The following is a 26094-nucleotide window of genomic DNA, read 5'->3' as shown; positions in this document are numbered from 1 at the left end:
GTGTGTGTGTGTGTGTGTCTATCTATATATCTATCTACACACATCCTCATTTTTTTTTATAACTTACTTTTGGGAAAACTGTTGTTAGGAAAGTGTAAGGGTGGATCTTCTATCTCTGCTACACACTCTTTTATAGCTCTTTAGGGCAAACTATAAATTAAGACACTATGCTCTTACATTGCTCCCTAATATCAGCTAGAGAAGAGAACTTGGCTATCGGCTAGATAGCAGTGCAGGCCAAGAGGTGACGTAAAAAGTCAAAATGCTATGCAAACCATCAGGAATTGGATTCTCGTTATCAGCTAGGAATCATTCCCATTCCATATATGATTTTTTTCTATTCTACGACATCTGTAAAAATGAGCTTTTAATGTTCTCACTATACAAGCAAATGAATGTCTTCTCAGCTCATAATGGGCTGGGTCACAGAGCATGCTCATTTTGAGTGTGGAAAACATTAAAAATATTTTTTGACTCTTAGAAAATTATATTTACAATTTCACAGCAGGAAAATGTTAAACTTAATTGTATACTTCAGCATCTAACGTGTTATTTCCAAATCACAGGAGTATTTCTACATCCTGAAATATATGTATGAGGCCATGCAGTAATTTCAAGTAATTTTAATCATGAGTAAGCTTACTGGTAAAGATATGACTTTCATCTTATGTTAGCTAGCAGACTTTAAGAAAAAATATATTTGAGATAAAACTTCTGATTCTTAAAATTATACCAAGATCGGTTCTGGAGGGATGATTCAATGGTTAAGAGCAATGGCTAATCTCTCAGAAGACCTGAGTTCAGTTTCCAGCAATTGTCTTGTTTCAGAAGATTTATTCTGGCTTCTTATGGCACCAGGTATCAATGCAGTGCACACACTTATAGGCATATGAAGCACCCATATACATCAAATTAAAACATAAAAAGACTTCAATTCTTAACAAATTGTTCGATTCCGTTTATATTAGACATGCAAAAATCCAATGTCTGTTTGAAACTCATAATATTTAGATTTTTTCCCAAAATTATGCCCTAAAATTATTATCTGTATTAAGTCAGGTTCTTTCGAGGAATAGAACAGATGCAATTAATAAATATAAACTGGATTTGTGAGAATGCTTGTGGTAAAGGTAGTGCAACAATGTCTGCCTACCAATAAAGGGTCCAAGAATATTTTAGCTATTCAGTTTACGGGGCTGTATATTAGCTGGTCTCTGGTATATACCAGAACCCTTAAGAAGGAGGCTCTAATGTTCTGAAGAAATGGGCTTGCCAGTGGAAGCAACCAGCAGAAGAGAGCAAGCTTTCTCTTTCCATCCCTTTATATAGGCTGTCAACAGAACATGTGGGCCAGGATATAGGGATCTTCTCACTTAAAATAATATACATTAAATTCTATCTTCCCTATCTCAAAATTAAATATGTTATTATCAATGGTGGTGAGTGTGCTAGCATGCAGACAAGCATAGTGCTGTGTGCATAGGTGAGAGTTGAGAGAGAGAGAGAGAGAAAGAGAGAGAGACAGAGAGAGAGAGAGAGAGAGAGAGAGAGAGAGAGAGAGAGAGAGAGAGAGAGAGGGAGGGAGGGATAGAGGGAGGGAGGGACGGAGGGGGAATATAACCTGGCATGACATTTGAAACCTCAAAGCTCACCATCAGTTATGACCAACCCAAGTATTAAAATATATAATACTATAAGCACCCTTCAAGATATCACATTATTTTCTGAGAATATAATATTAAAATCTATTTCAGACCCTATGCACATTCTTTTTTTTTCCTAACAAAGCACCATAAGAATCTAAGTAAAAAGCAAGAATATTTCTCAAAAATTAATAAAATGAAAGTTTCATAATATTATTTTTATTTAATATTAACTTATAAAACCCACAACTAATCTACAGAATGAATTGCATTCAAATTTATTCATCTTTAATAGTTAGTTGAGGACTTTCAGGGAAACTGAGGTATAACTTTCAGCACAAAACAGATAAATATCACTGCAGAAGCTTCTGGTATGCCATGATGCATTTCAGCCAGAGAAGCTCCTGTCTCTGTATCTACCTTCATATCTATAAAACATACGTGAGAATATTTTCCCACTTTCATTAACGAATAAGGCTTTGATTTACCCTATATGGAATGGATTATAGCAAACTCAAAATACATCCAAATATTCCTGAAAATGGATGTTTAAGGCTAGTGTTTAAATGGTTTTACATTCTTTCCTTCTCTCTTTCTCTTTCCCTCTCTTTCCCTCTCTTTCCTTCTCTTTTCCTCTTTCTTTCCTTCTCTCTTTCCATCCCTCCATCCCTTTTCATTTCTCCCCCAATTTTCTATCCCTCTTCCTTTTCTTACTCTATTTGTGGTTCATATATGTTTAAACCTAATTGCTTAAAAGATCATATTGAAACTAGGAAGGTTTTATAAAATATTTCAAAACCTAAAGTTTACCCTTTCACCCTTTCTATTTTTCATTTTAGCTTGAATTCAGTTGTAGCAGATTTCTAGCAATTTAGTCAAAAGAAACTATTTTCATGTGAAAAAACATAAATCAACAGCCTTGGATTTGACCGTGTACTACTCTTTTTTTTTTTTTTTTTTTTTTTTTTTACAGAATACTCTGAAGCTCTCTCTGGCCTTTCTACTTCATATGCTGCTTTGCTAAGAATTAAGAAGAGTTCAACCTCATCCGCCTTTGGATCCAAGTCCAGACCACGATACAGCAGTCCTTCATCAGGCACCCTCAGTGTTTCTCCACCAAGCTGGCGAGGGGCAGCTCAGCAGTACCACTCCCCGGTCAACCTTTATCACTCCTCAGATGCCTTCAGACAAGATGGTGAGTGCAAAAAAAAAAAAATGTAAAATAGCATCAGTCAGGCAAGGAACACATCACACAAGACATGAGAGGTCAAGCCTTCTGCAGTGAGGAGAGGGTTGGATTCACTGTATTATAGGGAGTTTTGAGGAGGTAGGTCAGATTTGAGAAAGCAAATGGAGTTTAGAGGCATGTGTTCAGTGTGCAGTGGACTGCTGTGTTCATCAAATAGGTTACTATCTGAGACCATTGGACAGAGTGCTGCTTGTAATACAACAGGGTTGAAAATGATCCACGGACTATAAGGACATACAATGAATTTACAGATGCAACTTTGGAAACTGTAAACTTGGAAACCAAAAGGAGGTGAACAAGCTATTAAAGAGAAGCAAAGGCCACTGGGAGGGTGTCTGTTAACACCCTTGTCTTCTGTTATAAACATCTCTCAAGATTCTTTTTCTTTTTTTTCTGGATATTATCTGTTTTAGATGTTATGTGTATCAGATGTTATCAGATGTAACATTTCAGTTGTCATCCCCCTTTCCCCAATGCCATCTACCTTCCCCCCCATTGCCTCCATGAAGATGCTCTCTTCCAAACATGCTCTCCCCCCTCAGCACCTTGGGATTTTCCTACACTGAGAAAAAAGCCTTTGCTGGACCAAAGGCTTCTCCTCTCATTGATGCCAAACAATGTTATCCTCTGCTGTATCAAAACAACCCTGAGATTACACCTCACACCAGTCAGAATGGCTAAGATCAAAAACTCAGGTGGATAGCAGATGCTGGCGAGGATGTGGAGGAAGAGGAACACTGCTCCACTGTTGGTGGGGTTGTAAACTAGTAAAACCACTGGAAATCAGAATAGTAGTTCCTCAGAAAATTGGACACAGTATCTCCCAAGATTCTTGGTGAAATCAACTGTTAATTATACTCACTCCCAGTACTGATTTAAAACTAAATTTCAGAATTGATAGTCTGAAAGTGAAAACACAAGACTTTCTCTCCTCTCTTTCTTTCTTTCTAATTTTCTTTCTTTCTTTTTTAAATGGCAATAAGTATCTATAGCCTTAAAACAGCTATTTGGGGGGCTGGAGGGGAGACTAAATTGTTAAAATTGCTTTTACAGAGCAAGTGAGCCTTTTTTCCTTCAGTACCTGCATCAAAAAGCTTACAATTGTTTCTAATACGAATTCCAAATTCCAGCTCCAGGGAAATTCAAATAATCCTGGGCACTAACACACATGTGCAGAGTACACAAACAGACATAAAAAACAAACACACACATAATGAAAAATAAGGTAAATCTTTAAATAAATTAAATAAACTTGTTGAGTGTAATGCTTCACTCCTATGCTTTTCTTTAGTAAAACAGTGTTATGTATATTATATATCCTATAAATATATGCTTATATTTCATTTCATTTTGAGTGATAAATAAATAAGACAGATGTCACACTTAGATATCAGTTAAATTAACAAGCACTCCACACTTATTAACATTATGGACTGAGAAATGTCTTTCCTTTGTTCCCTAAATCTGTCAGTAGACATAGCAAGAAACAAAATGAGGTTAAGGAGCAGTGATGCAAAGGCTCCTGCCAATGATCATTAGCAGACACAGTGCCAGGCTTTAAATATAGCTTATCTCACCCAGTGTCTCAAAGAAGTGTGTCGGCAGATATTATGGATGAAAATGCAGAGGTGGGTATGCATCTCTCCCGGCATCACACTACTAACAGACTCTCTGCAGAGTTTTCATTTATACCTTTACTGATTTTAAGAGAAATAGCTAATGACATTCAGCACTGACTGAGGATAGATGAGACATTTGAAGACATATTTTCAAGAAGTGTATGACAAAGATTAAGGTATCAATTTAGATCATGTTGCCATGTGGAGGCAAACTCATTACTCATAATTACACAAGCCTTTCCTCTGTAAGGAATCCATCTCATGATGCTAGTTTTTGCAGTTTATTCACATAGGGTGATTTGATCTGAAATATATATTGAATGACAAAATACTGAATATGAATTTCAAAATTTTCTTTCATATTTAGTTTCTGTTCTGTTACCAAATTGTATTTTGAAAACTTCTTATATTTATGTGGTGCATTCTGATTGTTACAATCACTGCTGCCATAAACCCACTCACAACCTTTTAAACAGCTCTGTTTATTTTATAACATTCAGGTCTTTCTTTTGTTTTGGAATCACTGAGTTTAACCAGTTACATGTATGGCAGTGAGTTTGGAACTCACTAGTAAATGCTACTGGGCTCTTCAGTGTATATGCTATTGGCAAGAGTATCATAATTACACAAGTCTACATTGGCAATAAATTTCGGAAGGCATTGTTATTTTATGGATTATTTAGAAGGCACTGAGCTTTAACAAACATCAGCTTGGTGTATTTGTCTTAATACTTTCAAACTGGTAGATAGCTGATATGTTTCTTGCAGCTAATGGAAGTTAAGGCACCTCTCAATATAACTAAAATATAGCCAGGAAATCTGAAGTAAAACTAATGGCAATTATAAAGTCAAAATGCATAAAGGCATAAGAGGTAACTTCAAAGAGTTCTCTTCACAGTATTATACTTTTATACCTGATATAGGCCAGTCCTATTCTGGACTAGGTAGTAGCCAGATGTATTAGTCAGGGCCTTCTAGAAAAACAGAATTGCTAGAATGAATATATATATATATATGTGTGTGTGTGTGTGTGTGTGTGTGGAGAGAGAGAGAGAGAGAGAGAGAGAGAGAGAGGGAGAGAAAAATAGACTTACTGTTGACTTTTGAGAGCAAGTCTTAGCAGGTAATGTGCAAGGTCTTCCTCTTTCCAGGTCCTCTTTATAGGCTCCCACTAGAAGGTGTGGTCCAGATTTAAGGTGTATCCTTCAATCACAAATGATCTATGCAAGAAAACTCCTCACAGGTATAACCAGAAGCTTGAGTTAACAGTTAATACAGCCATTCTGACTATCAAGGATAGCCATCACACCAAGGAATATAAGTCTGGTCAGTTATTTTTTCCCAGTGCTCAGATGTTCCACTGAAGTCCCTTTCTTCTTTCTGATGAGACCAGACACATTTTCTGCATTGATCTCACTATGAGTTTATTGCTTTCTACAGTGAACTTTTACTGAAACATTAGTACAAAAATACTAATAAATTTCTACCCATTCAACACAGGCTGATGAGACACAAGCAATGACAAAGTGATTTTGTTTATCTGCTCTCCTCAGTGCCAATCACAATCACATGTTCCTAGAAAACCTGTAAAAGGGTGGAGCACTCCACCTATAAAAGGTTCCCATGCTCCTGTGTAATAGCCAAGCCTCTATTCCTTAGATTATGCTTTGAGTGAAAAACAAATCTATTGTCTGGGGCCCAATTTAATGTAATTGTAGTTTAATCCACATTTTAGAATGTCCAAAGGAACACTTTAAGGACTTTCCTGTGACCCTCCCTTTCTCATCTGACTATGTGATAGATCTCAGCTGGATATAACTTTGAATTCTTTCTCCTGGACAAGAGTCTGACATATGGCTTTTGTCAGGTAATTCTCTTTAGCTTTGATAGAGAGTAAACCTTAGGTTGACACGCTTTTGTGAGAAATGAGAAAAGTAACAGAGCCCGAAAAGGAAGACATCCTGTCCCAGTTCTGAGTCAAGCCAGAAGGATATGGCACAGACACAGGGGTTTTGTTTGTTTATTTTTTTTTATTTTGAAAAAATCTACAATTCCAGAATATTGTTTCTTCCCAGTGAGACTCTGAGGGAGCTCTCACTCTAGGGAGCTGCTCCGGAGCAGAGCCACTCCAGTGTGGAGCCAAGCTCAATCCCCTAGGCGGTAAGTTATCAAGTGTGGTACCAACACGTCTCATTCTACTGCCTCGAGTGCCCTCACCTCCAGTGGGCAACAGACTTGGAACTGCTGGTTCCAAGCTCTCAGCCATTGCTTTCACACAGTGTCCTCCACAGCCCAGTGACTCAACAATCAATAATTCATTAAACAAATTTATATGTCAAATTCTCAATCCACAATACATCGAAACAACAAATTCACTGCCAATTAATATATAAACCACTCACCCAAACAAGATGAAGCTGATCTAATTCACCCTGATCTGAACCATTCTCCTATGCCTCCTCTATCTTCCCCTTTCTCCTCCTCTTCCACTTTATCAAAACTTTGTTTCCACTGACTCTCTATTGTCCAATCATGTCTCGCCTTGACATCAGCCTACAGGAGTACTCCATTTTTATTTGGAGCTCAGAGGTGCCATCTAATGATAGTAGACTGCAACCCTTATTTCCATTCTCCCCACACCCAGCATCGGCTTCTCCTTCCTTCTCATATTTTATTGTTCATCTTGCTGAAAGAGGTCAGCTGCTCCTGAGAGCCAACCATGAGTTAAGACGTTTAACTGTAAGTAAGCTACAGCATCCAAAAATTCTTCATTACCTCAATCCTGGGAACAAATTCTGGAGAATATTTATAGGTGGATCTGTACCCATTATAGCGTTGGGATCCATGTCTTGTTCACCTTGTGAAAAGCATAGTTTCTGAGGAGGACCAGAATAAAACTTCCTTGGTTTCCAAAACCATGGAGACAGTGATAAAACAAAGGCCTTTCTTTTTCATTCTGTGGGTGCCATCCCTTCCTGGCCACACTTGTGTATTCTTTCCTGTGGATTATTCTTATACTTTTACACTGGAAAAGCTTCATATACTTCATCTATTTTAACTTTCTGTGTCATCTTGTGATCATTCCTACATCTGGGTACATTTTTTTTTAGGCAGCCAATCCCTATAGTCAGCCAAGAGTTGTTTATTCAGAACTTAATTATGCATTCTTTTTGTTCTTCTTAATATTCTGAGCAAACCCACTTTTCAGTTCTATTTGTTACTTTAGCAGATGCTGCAGAAAAGAAAAAAAGCAAATGTTGCAACTTGAAGAGATAAAATTATTCTTCCTACTATTTTATTTAATCATCTTCAAATTTTATCTGATTAAAATTGTGAAGTGTTTGAAACACAAAGAAATTTTGTGACTACTTGTTAGCTTTATTAAATTTTAAGATTTTGTCCACTTTAGTACTATTTTTAAAATTTTAGTTATTTTATTCTATGTGTATGAAGGATTTCCCTTTATGTACATCTATGTATCATGTGTTTCTTGGGCATGAAAACAGAGTGTCAGATTCTTTGGAGCTGAAGTTGCAGATGATGGTGCTGGGAAATGAATCCTGGTCTTCTGCAAGAACAGAAAGTGCTATCAGCTGATGAATTATCTTTCCAGCTCCCTTCTTCAGGCTTTAGCTCTGAATGTCATAATTTCTCTTCTCAGAATGCTTCCTGTATCTGGTTGATCATATCCTAAAATAATAAATATATGATTTATAAATAATCTTAATGTTTATTTGAAAGGACTTTGGTGTTTTAGCCTAAAAATTGATAGTAACTTTTGCTTATTACTTCAATTATTTGCAGGCTTCTCCTTTGACAGGTAAGAAGTCAATTAGCTCCATTATCTACTCTTTGTAAATGAACTGTCCTCAGAAAATTATGTTTCTTCTAACTCTTGACTTTTTATATATTTGCAAAGTTCTTTCAAAAGTGAACTTACCATTATTTATGTAAAATATTTTAAAAGTAATTTCAAGATAAGATAAAATATTTATATTTTATGCTTTATAAGCATCCAAAGTATTTTAAAAAGGATAGTATATGTTTCATTTAGCGTGAATAATTGTTCTTAATCCTCACTTGAATCATTTTGTGCCATTCTTAGTCTATACTGAAAATCACAACTAATTTTTCCAGATACCTGTGGTGTGGAGGACATTTTATTTCCCTTCTTTACTGCATGTTTATCTTGTGTGTTTAACAGCCCAGTCACTAGATCAAATGCACTTTCCACTAGACAAAAGTGAACTTCATGATGCTTCTAGGCAGTTATGCTGACAGTAATTGAGATTGAGCTATTATGACAAGAAAAAAGAATATTTGATTAAATTCAGAGTCAGGAAGCTCTTCCTGTTTGGCATTAGAATAAGATACATCTACACCCAGATGTTGTAATGATCATGAAATACATCACACCTAACTTGTGCCATATGATCAACTGTAACTCCACTAAGGAAGCAAAACTTGGCTCAAAATAGACCAGACATGGAACCAAAATCCAGACCCAGCAGGGAATATGGTCAAGGGCAGAGTGCACAGGGAAGATGTGCCTTGATTTGTAAGAAATATGCATAAAAAGAATCCTTATATCAACAATTGGACAACTCTAATAAATTTATTAATAAACATACTTCTAAAGGATTAATATAGAAAAAGAGGAAATATTAGAGGAAATATTTTACCTGGAAGGTGGTTTAGAATCCAAAGATTCACAGTAACAGCTGAACATGATCCTAAAAAGCACTGGTACATACTAGCAAGGACAGCTTCCCTGTTCATTTGCAAAGTGAGTTATTATTTGGTCTTGGCAATAATAAAGTAGTGAAGTAATTCCTGAGAAGCATGGGATGGGGGTGGTCTGGATTTCAAAAGCTGGGAGAAAAGAATTGAGCCAGTGTAATGTAGTAGCCCAAGATGCTAGAAGGGAAAGTCTGGTTTCTGCCTCAGAATAGTCTTCAGAAAGCTGAACCCCAGAAAAGTGAGTGGGACCTTCAAGACCTAACTGTCTAAAACAGTTCTGTGGAAGAGAATGCTAGCCTCAGGCTCACAGGGAGTAGCTGCAGTGCCCCCTCCCCTTAGACCCTGTGGAAGAAGCAAAGGAACAAAATTAAAGGATGGTGCTCTAATGCACACAGTGGCTCTGAGAATGGGGAAGAGAGAGCCAATTGCTGGGGTCCAGAGGACTGTTGATTGTTGCAGCAGATTGTCATAAGAGTGGGTTTTGTTCATAAAAATTAGGAAAAATAAACTTACTGGTATTTTTACATGCACATTATTTTAAATTATAATGACTGTATCAATGTAAAACATTGTAAGTTATACACAATTCATCAGTACTTTTGAAAGAGTGAGTGCTTTAAAATCATGTAACCCAATATGCTAATGTTTGATTGTCCAATATTACACACCCAGATCAAATTGTGTTTGAAGTTATCTCATTCATGGGGGTTTTGTAAAGAGTTAATACCAAATTAGTCATGTTATAATTTCTCCTGACATGTTACATACTTAATCAAATAATATTATGGATATATTATTTAAGTCTTATTTGTCCTTATATTATGCTCAATCATTTAATGTGTAATTAGATTGCAATAATCATGAATTTCATGTAAGAATAATGAAAAGAGTGCACCAACCACAAGCTCTTAGAATGACTGGAAGACCTGGGTAGATGTACAGTCTCACTGCCCTCAACACTAACACATCTCCTGAGTTTGCTCTGTCTCTGGAAGATGAGGATGCTTCTGAAGCTTAGAAATCATTTAAAGGAAAAGGACACATTTTATATAGCATGACTCTGTGATTCACACGTGTGTTTTAAGCATATCTAATTCATGGTAATCTGATCTGCCTACTGGTTTCAGCTCACCTCCATACACACTACCTCCTGCTCTGATGAAGAGCTACCCACACTAAACCAAAGTTGCCCTGTTCACATGTGTATGTATTCATTAAACTATCCAACTATGTCTTGTGTTATCTCCAACAGATTGAACCCTAACTTAATGTACATTTCTATGTAACACAAACCTATTGCTCCAAAGACTCCAAATGGTAAAGATATAGAGGCTGATATTGCAGTATTTGTGCCAATGAGCAAAAGATCATTGTTCATGTTATGAATCTTGCTGCAGAGCAGGTGTACTGAGGCTTAAGGGGAGAGAGAGATGGGTGGCTTTGATTTTCGTTATGGTTCATGTTTGGAATGAGGGTCTCTGTGTGGACATAGGAGAATACTGTATGAACGCCAAGAAAGACTACCCAAAACTGAAACAAATTATTTTTGCGTAAATTTAAATCTGTCAGAAGTCAAAGAAAAAATACATCTCAGATTATAGAGTCTTGTATTTTAGATAAGTACCCTGTTTTTGAGCTATAATCAAGCACAAAAGTATAAAAACTAGAATAGTTTGTGAAAAATGAGTCAAAAGAATACATACAAACAAAAGACCTTAACACTGATGAATCAGTAAATTATACACACACACATACACACACACACGTATATATATATATATATATATACATATATATATATACATATATATACATATATATGGTATATGTTATATATATTTGTATATATATGTGTGTGTGATATATATATATATATATATATATATATATAAAGCATCCACATACATACACATACACATATATGCTTCAGACTTGGAAAATAGGGCAAGGGGACTATATAAATCATTACAAGAAACAAATATAGAAATTGTGATCCATACCAAAAATTACAATATAGATAATATGTTTTTTAATTGGCATGAAACTAGAGAGTTTTACCTGACATTTCAGACATACTTTGGCATTTTCCTCCGTCGATGTCCACATCACTTCCTTCTGCAGGACACTCTACTTCCCTGGTGGCTTTCCTTCTGCATTATATCAGAAGCACTCCCTTACCTCTATGCTCAGCACAAGGTGTCCTCTTCTTCTCTCCTTGTGTACGGATGGACAAAGACAGACAGAGGCAGAAAGAGACAGAAATACCAACACAGAGAGGCACACAGAGAAACAAAGATATTGATCCATAGACACAGAAGACAGAGACAGAAAGAGACTAACATACAGGCAGAGATAGGGAGGTGAGACAGAGACAGAGATAGACAGACACAATTGCAGAGAGACAGCAAATCCAGAGAGATAGAGAGGCAAAAAGGCAGAGACAAAGATACTGAGAGATAGAGACATATAAACTAAGATATAGACAGAGAGAAAGAGAGACAGAAATAGACTGACAGAGACAGAGGTAGTGAACCCAGGTCATACATAAAAGATAGCTTGTTTGTCTTTCTGACTTAGGCTTATTTCACTTAATGTACTTATTTTTAGATTGATTAATTTTTTCTTAAAATATAGTGATTTCACCTTTTTGTGGCTTAGTAAAATCCCATTGCATATTTCTAGCACACTTTAATTATTCGTTGTGTATTTGTGGCACACTTTAATTGCCCATTCATCTGTTGACGGTCACCCAGGCTGCTTCTATTTACCAGCCTTTGTAAATAATGAAGCAGCAGATTATTTCTAACTTGAAGCAGCTCTCTGAAAGGAAATCTTATTCTTGAAGCACAAGTCCAGTACTCCAGAGACGAGGAGCACTAGTAGTATGAGCTCGTTAGTGATGTTCAGGAGTCTGTTCAGGAAGCCTAAGCCTTGCCGTTGCAGTGGCTGCAGCTACTGCCAATGAGTCACAAGAAGCCACCCTTCACTCTATTCGCAGTCATAACCACAAGTGGAGGTTCTGCTCAGAGCAAACAGAGCACGCTCCTACTACTCTTTCCATGTGACCAGCCCTGAAGTTTTTCCTTGAGAATCTCAGATCATTCACTTGCAGTTGGCAGTAGCAGTGCTGAAGTGTTAGAACTAGACAATCAGCACAAGAGGGGAGGAGGGAGGGAAGGAGGAATGGAGGAGGAGATGGACGGAAGGAAAGAGGAAAGGAGAGAGGAGATGGATGGAGGGAAGGAGGAACGGAGGAGGAGATGGAAGGAGGGAAGGAGGACAGGAGAGAGGCAACAGTGGAGATTAAGATCTAGATTTTTAAAACCCGGAACTTAATGCCTTTTCTCCCTTGCCTCATATTATGTCCTGAGGTCACCTACTCTTAGACCTATAATATACAAATCGTTGGGATATTGACCTTTCGTCTGCTCTGGACATGTAAATGGATTCTTGGAAATAAATGTGTCCATTTGCTTTGTTTCACTTTTCCTTCCAGTTGAGCCCTAAATGAACAGCACTCCTATGAAGGAGAGTGCACGTTGATGAAGTGGGCAGGGCAGCACATCTGTAACCACAGTCTTGGGATGCTAAGTGGCGACATGAGGAAGTCAAGGCTGGCTTTGGGTCTTCAGGACTGTGGCCGTGGGAAGGCTGTGAAGTAACAGTGCGTGGCCCTGTTACTGGCTTCACGAGTTGACCTCAATGTACTAGAACAAAGAAGTTGAGGGTGCAAGGACAGTATATAGGAGAAACTGAAGAGGAAGGGGTAGGAGATAAATTTTATCAGAACACATTGTTTAAAATTTTATAAGAGTAAATTAAAATCATATTTGAAAAATATGAAAATAAATAATTCATGAAAACAAACAATTTCATATCTATTTTTAATATTCTTAATTTCATTATGGGTATCACACATGAAAATAAATTTAGAAAGTTAAAATTATTTTAGTATTCTACAAGTGACACATTTTTTGTAAATTTGATTGCTGAGTAAAAATGAGGGTCATAAATTTTGATTAAAGGATAGACATAGATGTATCAATGTTGTGCATCTTTGGGTCTTTGCAGAAAGTGTGGATTATGGGCCGGTATTTGTTCAAGAACCTGATGATGTTATTTTTCCAACTGACTCTGATGAAAAGAAGGTAGCCCTGAATTGTGAAGTTCGTGGCAATCCGTCTCCTACTTACAGGTAAAAATTAATTTTGCATTGGTTTTCTTTTTTTCAAATTATGTTATTATTTTGTTAATCTATTCTTTCAATATTACATCCTGACCAGAGTCTCTTCTCTCCCTCTGCCCCCACCTTCTTCACACCTCTGTGCCTCCTCCCTTCCCATCCATTTCTCCTCCATCTCCCTTCAGTAAAGCACTGGCCTCCCCAGGGTGTCAACCAAACATGCCATACCAAGGTGCAATAAGATTATATACGTCTTATATAAAGGATGCATGAGGCAAGCCAGTAGAGAAAGAGTCCCCAAAGAAGGAAAGGGTGTCAGAAACAACCCCTACTCCCTCTGTTAGGAGTCTCACTAGAGCACCAAGCTACACAATCATAACAAATATAAAGGGCCATTTAGGTTCCCTGATTGTCAGTTTAGTCTCTGTGAGCTCCACCAAACACAGATTGGTTGATTCTATGGGATTCTTTCTTTCTTTCTTCCTTCCTTCCTTCCTTCCTTCCTTCCTTCCTTCCTTCCTTCCTTTCTTGTTTTTTCTTTTTCTTCTTTTTTCCTTTCTTTCTTCCTTTCTTTTCCTTTTCTGTTTACATTTGTTTTATTTTTTCCAAACGACTGTTTATTCTCTTCTGTATTAATTTTATATTATATTAAACCTTTTCTCTATAAAGTTTCTTTTTTCTTATTTATAGTTTTTTTATTCTATTGAGGTTAATTTACTAATTTTCCTTTTTTTTTTTTTTTTTTTTTTTGGATATATCTTACCTACATTTCAGGTGTTATTTCCTTTCCAAGTTTCCCCTTTATAAATTCCCTATCCCATTTTCCCTTTCCCTGCTTCTATGGGAGTGCCCTGCTACCAACCCTTTTTCTCCTGTCTCCCTGCCCTGACATTCTGCTACACTGGGGCATTGAGCCTTGGCAGGACCAAGGGTGTCACTTCCCATTGATGCTCAATATGACCATCCTCTGCTACGTATGCAGCTGGAACCATGGGTCTGTCCATTTGTACTCTTTGGATAGCGGTCTAGTCCCTGGGAGCTCTGGTTCGTTGATATTGTTGATCTTATGAGTTGCAAACCCCTTCAGCTCCTTAAATTCCTTCTCTAACTCCTCCATTGGAAACCCAGTCTCAGTTCAATGGTTGGCTGTGAGCATCTGCCTCTGTATTTGTCATGATTTGGCAAAGCCTCTCAGAAGACAGCTCTATCAGGCTCCTGTCAGCATGTACTTCTTGACATCAACAACATTGTCTGTGTTTGATGTCTGTATATGGGCTGGATCTCCAGGTGGGGTAGTCTTTGGATGGCCTTTCTTTCAGCTCTGATTCAAACTTTGTCTCCGTATTTCCTTCTGTGAGTATTTTTCCCCCTTCTAAGTAGGAATAAAGCTTGTCATACTTCTTGAGTTTCATGTGGTCTGTAAATTGTATCTTAGGTATTCCCAGCTTTTGGCCTAATACCTACTTATCAGTGAGTGCATAGCATGGGAGAATTTTTTATGATTAGGTTACCTTACTGAGAATGAAATTTGATAGATCCATCCATTTGTCTAAGTATTTCATAAAGTCATTGTTTCTAATAGCTGAATAGTACTCCATTGTGTAAATATACCACATTTTCTGTATCCATTCCTCTGTTTAAAGACATCTGGGTTATTTCCAGCTTCTGGCTATTATAAATAAGGCTGCTATGAACATAGTGGAGCATGTGTCCTTATTGTATGTTAGAGCATCTTTTGAGTATATATCCAAGAGCGGTATTGCTGGGTCCTCAGGTAATACTATGTCCAGTTTTCTAAGGAACCACCAGAATGATTTTCTGAGCAGTTGTACCAGTTTACAACCCCACCAATAAACAAGAAGTATTCCTCTTTCTCTACATTTTCAGCAGCTTCTGCTCTCACCTGATTTTTTTTTAATTTTTTATCTTAGCCATTCTGACTGGTGTGAGGTGGAATCTCAGGGTTGTTTTGATTTACATTTCTTTGAAGAGCTTTGTAAGTCCCACCACTACACCCTCTTTTGAGCTAATTAAGTTGCCACATTAAAGAACACACCAAAATACTCTGATCCAATTGGTATTTGCCCACCTAAATCAGTCAGATCATCCTGTACAATTCTGTCCCTTAGAAATATTTATGATAACCTGTATCCATATAGAGATGCACAGAGAGAAATATCTACATCTGCCTCCATGTTGCTTCTTCCTCCTTCCTCCTCTCTCTCTCCTTTAAAAAACCTTGTCCCTACATCACATTTTCTGTTTACATGAAGGAAAAAAAAGTCTCCCAAATGTAAGCTGTGCACTACTATTACTATTTGAAAATCATCTAAATGACTATGTTATCTCAAAGATAATTAGCTTGGGTGGATATTAGACTAAAATAATCTTCAACTCTGTCAGAAATATGAGAACAACTAATATTACCTGAAATTATGAGACACATAAAGCATAACTCCCAAAACTTGGCCAATTTATAGTTACCACTGATCAAATGAACAGTCAGTCCCTCATTCCTCAAAATGTTAGAACATCAGTCTTCAGTCTTCTGGCTCAGAATCACTTAACAGACCTTTGTAACGTAAAGTATTGAAGGGCTGATAATTCTGGCTCAGCAAAGATTATCAGTCAACTATTCTGCATAATGTGTCCCCTTCTGGACAATATTAGTCTGTAAATGAATTGAGGCAATTCTTGATAGTGGTTGTCTCACCACAGTTAGAGCAATACCACTGATGCTTAACTTCTTTTTAGAATTTAATAAAGGATGCTATCAGGAGCAAACAGGTCTCTAGTAAAATGCTTTTTAAAAAAGAAACGTCCATAAATGTCATATTCTGTGGACCTCTAATACCTTTGAAGATTATCTATTTATACAAAGCATTTCAGATCTGTTAAGCCTTGACTACTCTTGGGCATTTTTAAACCAAATGTCTCAAAAGCACCCTTTTATTTTACTCAGAACCATGAGTTTGCTATCCAGCCCTTAACTTTTATTGTTTATTCAACTAAAAACAGTAGCAGTTGTAGGAATGAGCCTAAGCATTGCATTCCAAAATATATTGTATAGACACAATGCCTATATGAAAGCAACAATACTAATGTCAATTTTAAATCAATAAAAATTATACCAAAAACCTCAAATTTATATCAAATAAATTCTATACCAATGCAAAGATTATAACTTCAACTTAATACCGATTACAATTTCTACCAAAGTAAGATATGACTTTAGCTTAGTGACCAAATGAGATTGTGGCTGTATAAATCAATCTAGCTAATTCCTCCCTGTTAAATTAGGGACATTTCTAAATTCTTCATAAAACCAATCCTAGTACAACCACCCTCAGCCTCCAAAGTCCAGGGAATCAGGGTGATGACTCTTTATTGGCTTTTTCAAGCTCTGTGCATTGAGATATCCTGGAGGCGGGTAGGAAAATGGGGGAGCTGAATAGCCTTAAGATGTCCACACAACAATTGTCGTGACCTCTGGTGTTTGTTGTGACTTAATGTGGCTGAAAGTTCCTGAGACCAGGAATCCAGGTAGGTGAGTTCAGCATTCTGCTGACTTCATCAAAGCTGTACATTTTGCAATATATAAATCTCAAAACAATATTTTAGCATCAAGATATCTTTGTGTTTGATTCAATTGAATGGTCTCCCTCTATCAGATCCAATCCATGTAACTCTGGAAGGCATCCAGAGCCTAATCACCCCTTCTAAAATCACAAAGACAAAACCTTTCTCCAAAAAGTGTGTGTCTTTTTCTAGGCAACCAGAAAAGCTTGTATCTTGTGTTTTCTCCCAGAGAAATAATATAACCACAAAACTCAACATCACATACGTTTTGAAACTTTAAACAATATAAAACAAGTGAATTAAAAAAAACTGTATAATCTTATTCTTAGGCTTCCAATAACCTGTCATGTCAAAAATCAACTCAAAATTCCCATAGAGTCCAAATTAAGAGATGAGACTCTTGTGCTAATTTTAAAAATAATCATAATCTGTCATTAATGAGCCACGTGACCTTAGAAGGGTAACTCATAAAACACACTCTCATCTTCTATCATTTTCAATATCAATAGGAAGTTAGCAACTTGTCAAACCGTGACTTTTGTTCTAAATATCTCGATCTTTCAAGTTCCCAATCTAGAGCATCCGACCTTTACTCATTAAGTACTTCTATAATACACATCTCTGTACTCTGCTTGGTGCTACAGACTTCCATTTCCAATAACCCTCTTAAATGGAAAATATTACCATTCTCTACTTGGAGTCGATGACTATTTTTTTTCTCTCTTAATTATGAATTACAGGTAAAAATCTCCACATGATTTGGGTAAACTCTGTATTCTCTTCTTTTATCTATAAAAAAAGTTTAACTAAATTTCCTTTAATACCTGTCATTAAGAAACAGGCAGTTTGTCTAACTAGGATTTGAATGCAAAATTTCGGTGGGGCTCGTTATAAACAGAATAAGGGTGTTCCTGTAAGACTTGGACATTAAATCTTTGTACCATTTTTTAAGCAACTAAACTAAGTTTAAACTCAATTATTGTCCCAATAACTTTTTTTGAAGAAGGGTTGTCTCTCTTTGTGATTTCTTTATTGTTTCTATTTCCATTTTAAGATCCTGGGTGGATTTTCTCAACTACTTCACCTGTTTGGTTGATTTTTGTGTTTCCTCTTTAATGGCTTCTACATGTTTACCTGTGTTATCCTATATTTCTTTAAGGGAATTATTTCTGACTTTCTTTAAGTCCTCTAGCATCACCATGAGTTGTGACTGTAAACCAGACTCTTGCTTTTCTGATATGTTGATGCATCCATACCAGATATTTTGTTGTGGTGGAAGAACTGGGTTCTGATGATGCCAAGTGGCCTTGGTTTCTGTTGCTTATGTTCTTGAACTTGCCTCTCATCATCTACTTATCTCTGATATTAGCTGGTCTTGCTGATTCTGACAGAAGCTTGACCCTCCTGCAAGCCTGTGTATGATTACTACTGGGGGACCCGCTCTCTTTCAGCAGGGTTGAATTAGAGAGCAGAGGGCGCAAACAGAAACTGGAAGGATCCTGTTCCATACTGTTCCTCAGTTCCTGTGTCCAGAGGGCTCTGGGAAGGTTTCTCTTAGGCAAGGAATTTGAGGAGAGGTGGTAGTCTCACCTGTGCTCTCAGATGTGTCAGCACTCCAGTGAGACAGGCTCTCTCCCTGTGGAGTCTGGTTGCTCTGGCATAGGCAGAAGCAGGAAGACCCTTTGGGTTTTCCTGTGGCTTCTACATTCCTTCTTCACGTTTTTTGGCAGGATTCCATAGATTATGCCTAATGTTTGCTTTGTGTCTCTGCATCTATTGTCATCAGTTGCTGAATGGAGCCTTTAGGATGATAATTAGATTAGGCACCAATTTTCATTGACATTTGTTTCTGTTTATTTTGTTTTTGTTTTTATTTTTTGAATGTATGGTTTGGTTCTATTCTAGATCTTTGGGACATCTGACTTCTGGTTCCTGGTCTTTCAGTGGTGGGCACCTGTTTATGACATGGCTCCCAAGCCTGACCACTCATTGTTTGTCCACTATTACAATTCTATGCCATTACCCCAGCACAATAGGGTGGCAGAACAAATTGCAGGTCAAAGATTTTGTGGCTGGCTTAGTGTCTCAATCCCTCCACTGGATGTCTTCCCTGGTAATGGGATATCTTAGTCAGGTTTTCTATTCTGCACAAAACATCATGACCAAGAAGGAAGTTGGGAAGAAAGGGGTTTATTCAGCTCACACTTCCCACATTGCTATTCATCACCAAAGGAAGTCAGGACTGGAACTCAAGCAGGTCAGGAAGCAGGAGCTGATGCAGAGGCCATGGAGGGATATTACTTACTAGCTTGCTTCCCCCTGGCTTGCTCAGCTTGCTTTCTTATTGAACCCAGGTCTACCCACAATGGGCTGGGCCCTTCCCACTTGATCGCTAGTTGAGAAAATGCCCTACGGATGAATCTCATGGAGGCATTTCCTCAACTGAGGCTCCTTTCTCTATGATAACTCCAGCTTGTGTCAAGTTGACACAAAAAAAGCCAGTACATGGGAGATACATGGTCCAGGCTTGTATTCCCCATTGTTGGGAGTGTTAGCTAGAGTTACCCTCATAAATTCTTGGAATTTTCTATTGAACAAGATTTCTCCATTGCCCCAGTGTTGCCCCACACCAATTCCAGTTGTCTCTCAATCCAGGGCTGCACAGTGAGACCACGGCATCTATATGCAAGACATATCCTAATGTTTCAAGTAAAATGCATTTATTTTGTGGTTTTCTTTTTCTAAGATGGCTTCGGAATGGGACAGAAATTGATCTGGAAAGTGACTATCGCTACAGTTTGATAGACGGCACCTTTATCATCAGCAATCCAAGTGAAATCAGGGACTCTGGGCTGTATCAGTGTTTAGCCACCAACAAGTTTGGAAGTATTCTCAGTCGAGAAGCCACACTTCAGTTTGCATGTAAGTAAAATAGATTATTTTGCCTATAGTGTAAGTGCACAAATTAAAACATCACTTATAAAGCTTAAGACTGAAAATAAGTAAATCAGTTGTATGAAATAAAACTTGAAAAATCTTGTCTACCAATTTTGTCTATTAAATAAAGCACATTTTCATCTATCTTAACAGACTGTAATTTACACCTGACTTATGTCTCAGTTTTTTATTTCATGTCATATGAAAACCAACTTTTTAGATCTATATTATCTTTCTTAATACCAAACAGCTGGTTTGGCTATGAGACTATCAATCTTCAACAGTGTCAGAAACCCCAGAATGACTAATGTTACCTGAGAAGCACAAAACACAGCTTCCAAAACTAGCCAATTTATAGATACAGCTGATCACTTGGATCATCCCTCAAAACATTGGAGCATCAGACTTCATTCTTCTGACCCAGGATCATATCTGATAGACCTTTATAATGTAGAAATTTGAAGGGTTGATAATTTTGGCTTGGCATAGATTATCAGTCGACTATTCCGCAAAAGTGTCTCTTTCTGGACAGTACTGTCTGTAGATGATTGAGGCAATTCTTGCCAAGTGGCTGTCTCACCACAACTGAAGCAACTCCATTGATGCTGAATTTCTTCTTAAAATCTAAGAAGGGGTGTTGTCCAGAGTAGGCAGGTCTCTAGTCAAATGATCTTTAATAAAAGAAATGTTCATAAATGCCATTTTCTATGGACTTCTGACACCTTTGAAGATTACTATCTACACAAAGTATCTCTGAACTGTTAAACCTTGATTACTCTTGGATATTTTTAATTGAAATTATCTTTAAAAAAGAAAAATACCCTTTTACTGACTCAGAACCACAAATTTGTTATTTAGCCCTCAAGTAGTATTATTTAATCAACTAAACACAATGTATAACCTTTAAATCTTTATAAAATCAATTTTATAACACTATAAAGATTATAACTTTAACTTTGCATCAATGTAAAGATTCCTACCAGTGAAGATATGATTTTAGTTTAGTTACTAAAAACGTTTATGGCTGTATAATGAAATCTGGCTAATTTTTTCCCTGTATGATTATGACCATTTCTAAGTTATTCATAAAAAAACCTTACAATAACCACATTCAACCACTCCCCAAATTCCAGAGAATCGGGCAAAGACTCTTTATAGTTTCTTTATGTTGAATATATGGACACTGAGAATTTAGAAGGGGGGGGGGTAATGAAGAAGCCAGACAGGACTTAAGAGGGAAAGTCACACTGACAATTGTTGTAGTCTCTGATGTCTGAAATGCCAGTTTAGAATTATGATGACAATTTGCTATAGCTGAACATTCTGTAGTATATAAAAATCTCTAAATTCCATCCAGGGCTGCACAGTGAGACCCTGCCATTTATATGCAAGACATATGTAACTAGAGCCATGGGTCTCTCTCTATGTGTGCACAATGGGTTGGTGTTTTGTCCATAGAAGTTTTGGAGGGTTTGGTTGGTTGATAATGTTGTTCTTCCCATAAAGTTGCAAACCATTTCAGTTTCTTCAGTCCCTTCTGTAGCTCCTTCATTGAATTCTCCATGTACAGTCTGATGTTTAGTTGCAAGCATACTCAGCTGTATCTGTACAACTCTGGCAGAGTCTCTGAGGAGGCATTTATGTCTGGTCCCTGCCATTAAGCTCTTCTTGGCATCAATAGTGCTTAGGTTTGGTGGCTGCATATGGGATGGACACCCAAGTGAAGCAGTCTCTGATTCATCTTCTCTACAATCCCTACTCCTATATTTACTCCTGTGAGTGTTTTGTTCTCCCTTCTAAGGACTGAGGCATCCACATTCTGGCCTTCCTTCTTTTTAAGCTTCATAATGTCTGTGTATTGTTTTTTGAGTATTCAGAGCTTTATGAGGCTAGTATTTGATTATCAGTGAGTGCATGCCATGTGTGTTCCTTTGTGACTGGGCTATCATACTCAGGATGATAGTTTCTAGTTCCATCTCTTTGCTTAGAAATTTCATAAAGTTCATTTCTAATAGCTGAGTAGTACTCCATTGTGTAAATGTACCTTATTTTCTGTATCCATTCTAATGTTGAAGGACATCTGAGTTTTTTTGTTTTTGTTTTTTTGTTTTTTGTGCTTCTAGCTATTATAAATAGGGCTGCTATGAACATGGTGGAACAAGTGTCCTTGTCATATGTTGGAGCATCTTTTGGGTATATGTCCAAGAGTGAAATAGCTGAGTTTTCAGGTAGTACTATGTCAAGTTTTCTGAGGAATCACCAGACTGATTTTCAGAGCAGTTGTACACGCTTGCAATCTCACCAACAATGAAGGTGTGTTCCTCTTTTTCCACAACCTCAACAGTATCTTCTGTCACCTGAGTTTATGATCTTAGCCATTCTAAGTGGTACAAGGTGGAATCTCAGGTTTGTTTTGATTTGGATTTCTCTGATGACTAGGAATATTGAACATTTCTTTAGGTGCTTCTCAGCCATTTGGTGTTCCTCTGTTGAGAATTCTTATTTTAACTCTGTACCCCATTTTTTAATAGTACTAATTAATTGTCTAGAGTCTAACTTTCTGAGTTCTTTTTATATATTAGGTATTAGCTCTCTATCAAATGGAGGATTTTGAAAGATGCTTTCCCAATCTGTTGGCTGCCATTTTGTCTTCTAAACTGTGTCCTTAGCCTTACAGAAACTTTGGAATTTTATTAGCTCCAAATTGATGACTCTTGATCTTAGTGCAAAAGCCATTGTTGTTCTATTTAGAAAACTTTCCACTATGCCTTTGTGTTCTAAGCTCTTCCCCACTTTCTCTTCTATTAGTTTCAGTGTGCCTGATTTCATGTGGAGGTATTTGATCCAATTGCACTTGAGCTTTGTACAAGGTGATTAGAAAGGAGTGATTTGCATTCTTCTGCATACTAACTGCCAGTTGAACCAACACCATTTGTTGAAGAGGCTGTCCTTTTTCCACTGAATGTTTTTAGCTCCCTTGAAAAGATAAAGTGACCATAAGTGTGTGGGTTCATTTCTTGCTCCTCAGTTCTGTTCCACTGATCTACCTGCTTATTTCTTTACTAATACCAGGTAGTTTTTTATCACAATTGATCTGTTATTTTCTTGACTTTAGGGATGATGCTTGCCCCTGGAAGTTCATTTATTGTTGAGAACAGTTTTTGCTATCCTAGGTGCTTTTGTTATTCCAAATGAATTTTCAAATTGCTTTTCTTACTCTGTGAAGAACTGAGTTGGAATTTGATGGAGATTGCATTGAATCTGTAGATTGGTTTTGGCAAGATGGCCATTTTTACAATGTTGATCCTTCCAATCCATGAGCATGGGAGATCTTTCCAGTATTTGAGATCTTCAGTTTCCTTCTTCAGAGATTTGAAGTTTTTGTCATACAGTTTTTTTTTTTCACTTGCTCAGTTAGGGTCACACCAAGATATTTCATATTGTTTGTGACTATTATGAAGGCTGTCTTTTCTCTGGTTTCGTAGTGAGCATGTTTTCCCTTTGAGTAGAGAAAGACTACTGTTTTATTTGAGTTAATTTTATATCCAGCCCCTTTGCTAAAGTTGTTTATCAACTGTAACAGTTCTCTGGTGGAATTTTTGGGGTCACTTAACTATACTATATCATCTTCAAATAGTGATATTTTGACTTCCTTATTTCTGAGACATTTTTACCTGCTTGTATCTTTTTCTTTGAATTTTAATTTCTAATTCCTATAGTCTGTCAGAACACATAATTGCACATTTCAGAACCTGTGCATATACTAGAAACCAAAGGAATATTATGAAACAGTAATGCTTCAGGTGTTGACTGTACCTACATGCTAATTTTGATTGTCATTCACACACACACACATACATTTATACACACACATGCATGTGTGCACACACAAACACACATGGCTTATGCAGCCAACGTGTCATTGTATTTTGTATTGTATACATAACTGGTCTTTTGTAAGATCACATTGCCTGAAAAAGCTTCAGCTGTTTTGATTAGCACAATCATTCTACATGATATTTATACAATTAGAAGAATCATCTAATACTGCCATTTACTAATGTAACCCATTAGAGTAAGACATTACAGACACTCTAATATAAATATACATAAACTGCATCATATGTATTATTAACCAAATGCATAGATCATTGAAAAAATTAAGAAATTTCTTCATCGATGGGAAAAGCTTATACCAACTTAAAAAGATTCTACTATGTAAAAACTTCAATATTGTTTGATAGTAAGTAATCCTATTTGAATTTAAATTCTTGAGGATTACAACCAACAAAAATTAAAAGGGGTATGATGAATTCTTGAATTAATGCATATAACTATATTCATCATATAAGCTATCAAAAATGAGTTTAAGTAATTTGAACTGAGAAATGAAGTAAGTAATTGATTCTGCTTCCTAGTATCTTCATTGTGTCATTTCTAAAATTAACTTGAGATTGAGACAACCTTTTATAAAAGTGGGAAGAGGAAGAAATGACTCAACAGTTGGAAACAGACTCAGTGAGATGACTTTGAGCAAGATCCTAAAAAATCAAAATCTTATTTTTTAAAATGTAAGTTTAGTGTTTTATAGTCCATAGAAGTTGTAGAAGGTTTGGTTGGTTGAGAATGTTGTTTTTCCCATGGGGTTGCAAACCATTTCAGCTCCTTCAGTCCATTTGTAGCACCTTCATTGGGCCCCCATGTTCAGTCTGATGGTTAGCTGCAAGCATGATCAGCTATATCTGTATGACTCTGGCAAAGACGCTGAAGAGGCATCCATATCTGGTTTCTGCCACTATTTCTTGGCAGCATCAATAGTGCTTGGTTTTGATGGCTGCATATGGAATGGATCCCAAGATGAGGAAACCTCTGAATGATCTTTTCTTCAATAACTGCTTCTCTTTTTGACTTTGTATTTCCTTCCATTGAGTGTTCTGTTCTCCCTTCTAAGGAGGATTGAGTCATTCCCATTTTGGCCTTTCTTCTTTTTGAGCTTCATAAGGTCTTCAAATTGATTCTTGGGTATTTGGAGCTTTCTGGGGCTAGTATCCACTTATCAGTGAGTGCATACCATGAGTGTTCTTTTACAACTGAGTTACCTCACTCATGACAATAGACTCTAGTTCCATCCATTTGCCTAGGAATTTCATAAAGTCGATGTTTTATTAGCTGAATAGTATTCCATTGTGTAAATGTACCACAATTTCTGTTTCCATCCCTCTGTTGAAGGACATCTGAGCTCTTCCCAGCTTCTGGCTATTACAAATAAGGATGCTATAAACATGGTGGAGCATGTGTCCTTGTTAGATGTTGGAGAATTTTTATGTCCAGGAGTAGAACATCTGGGTCTTAGGGTAGTACTGTGTCCAGTTTTCTGAGGAACCACCAGACTGATTTTCAGAATGGATATCACCACTTACAATCCCACCAACAATGGAGAACTGCTTCTCTCCACATCCAAGCCAGCATCCACTGTCACCTGAGTTTTTGATCTTAGCTATTCTGACTGGTATAAGGTGGAATATCAGGGTTGTTTTAATTTTTATTTCCCTGATGACTAGGTTTGCTGGGCATTTCTTTAGGTGTTTCTCAGCCATTCAGTATTCCTCAATTGAGAATTCTTTGTTTATCTTTATACCCCATTTTAAAAATAGGATTGTTTATTTCTCTGGAGTCTGATTTCTTTTAGTTCTTTCTATATATTAGATATTAGCTCCCTATCAGATGTAGGATTGGAAAAGATCCTTTCCCAATCTGTTGGCTGCCTTTGTGTCTTTTTGACAGGGTCCTTAGACTTACAGAAACTTTGCAATTTCATGAAGTCCCACAACAACCATTGAACACAAATTGAGAAAAGTATGGCTCCAGTTGCATACATAGCAGAAGAAAGCTGTGTCTGGCATCAATGAGAGAAGAGGCCTTTGGTCTAGTGATGACATATTTTCCCACTGTAGGAGAATGAGGCACTGAGATGGAGAGGATGATTAGGAGCAAGTGCAGCTTTGTGGAGACAAGTGGACAGGGAGGGGATGAGAGCGGGATGGGGAAATGGAATACCATTTCAAATGTAAATACGGAAAGTATCTAATTAAAAATGTTAATTTGGCTGATTTCAGAATGATATTGTTTAGAAATTCAAAATAT

The 26094-nt window shown here is 37.0% G+C and overlaps 1 protein-coding gene across 2 annotated transcripts in view; it reads left to right on the top strand.

Moving 5' to 3' along the window:
- Positions 1 to 26094, top strand: part of CNTN5 (contactin 5) — a gene marked incomplete at its 5' end in the record, with an annotated part of 653203 nt that overhangs the window by 167952 nt on the left and 459157 nt on the right. The window contains 3 exons of one of the 2 annotated variants that reach the window (XM_080930108.1): positions 2617 to 2838; positions 13323 to 13446; positions 19760 to 19935. In XM_080930108.1, the coding sequence (XP_080786234.1) occupies positions 2617 to 2838; positions 13323 to 13446; positions 19760 to 19935 (522 nt within the window). The remainder of the gene's footprint in view (positions 1 to 2616; positions 2839 to 13322; positions 13447 to 19759; positions 19936 to 26094) is intronic. The other variant, XM_080930109.1, reaches the window with a different exon arrangement.

Source organism: Micromys minutus (genome assembly GCF_963924665.1).
Source record: "Micromys minutus genome assembly, chromosome: 16".
Classification (NCBI taxonomy): domain Eukaryota; kingdom Metazoa; phylum Chordata; class Mammalia; order Rodentia; family Muridae; genus Micromys; species Micromys minutus.
The sequence above is the reverse complement of the archived record's forward strand: the minus strand, read 5'-3'. Positions and strand labels throughout refer to the sequence as shown.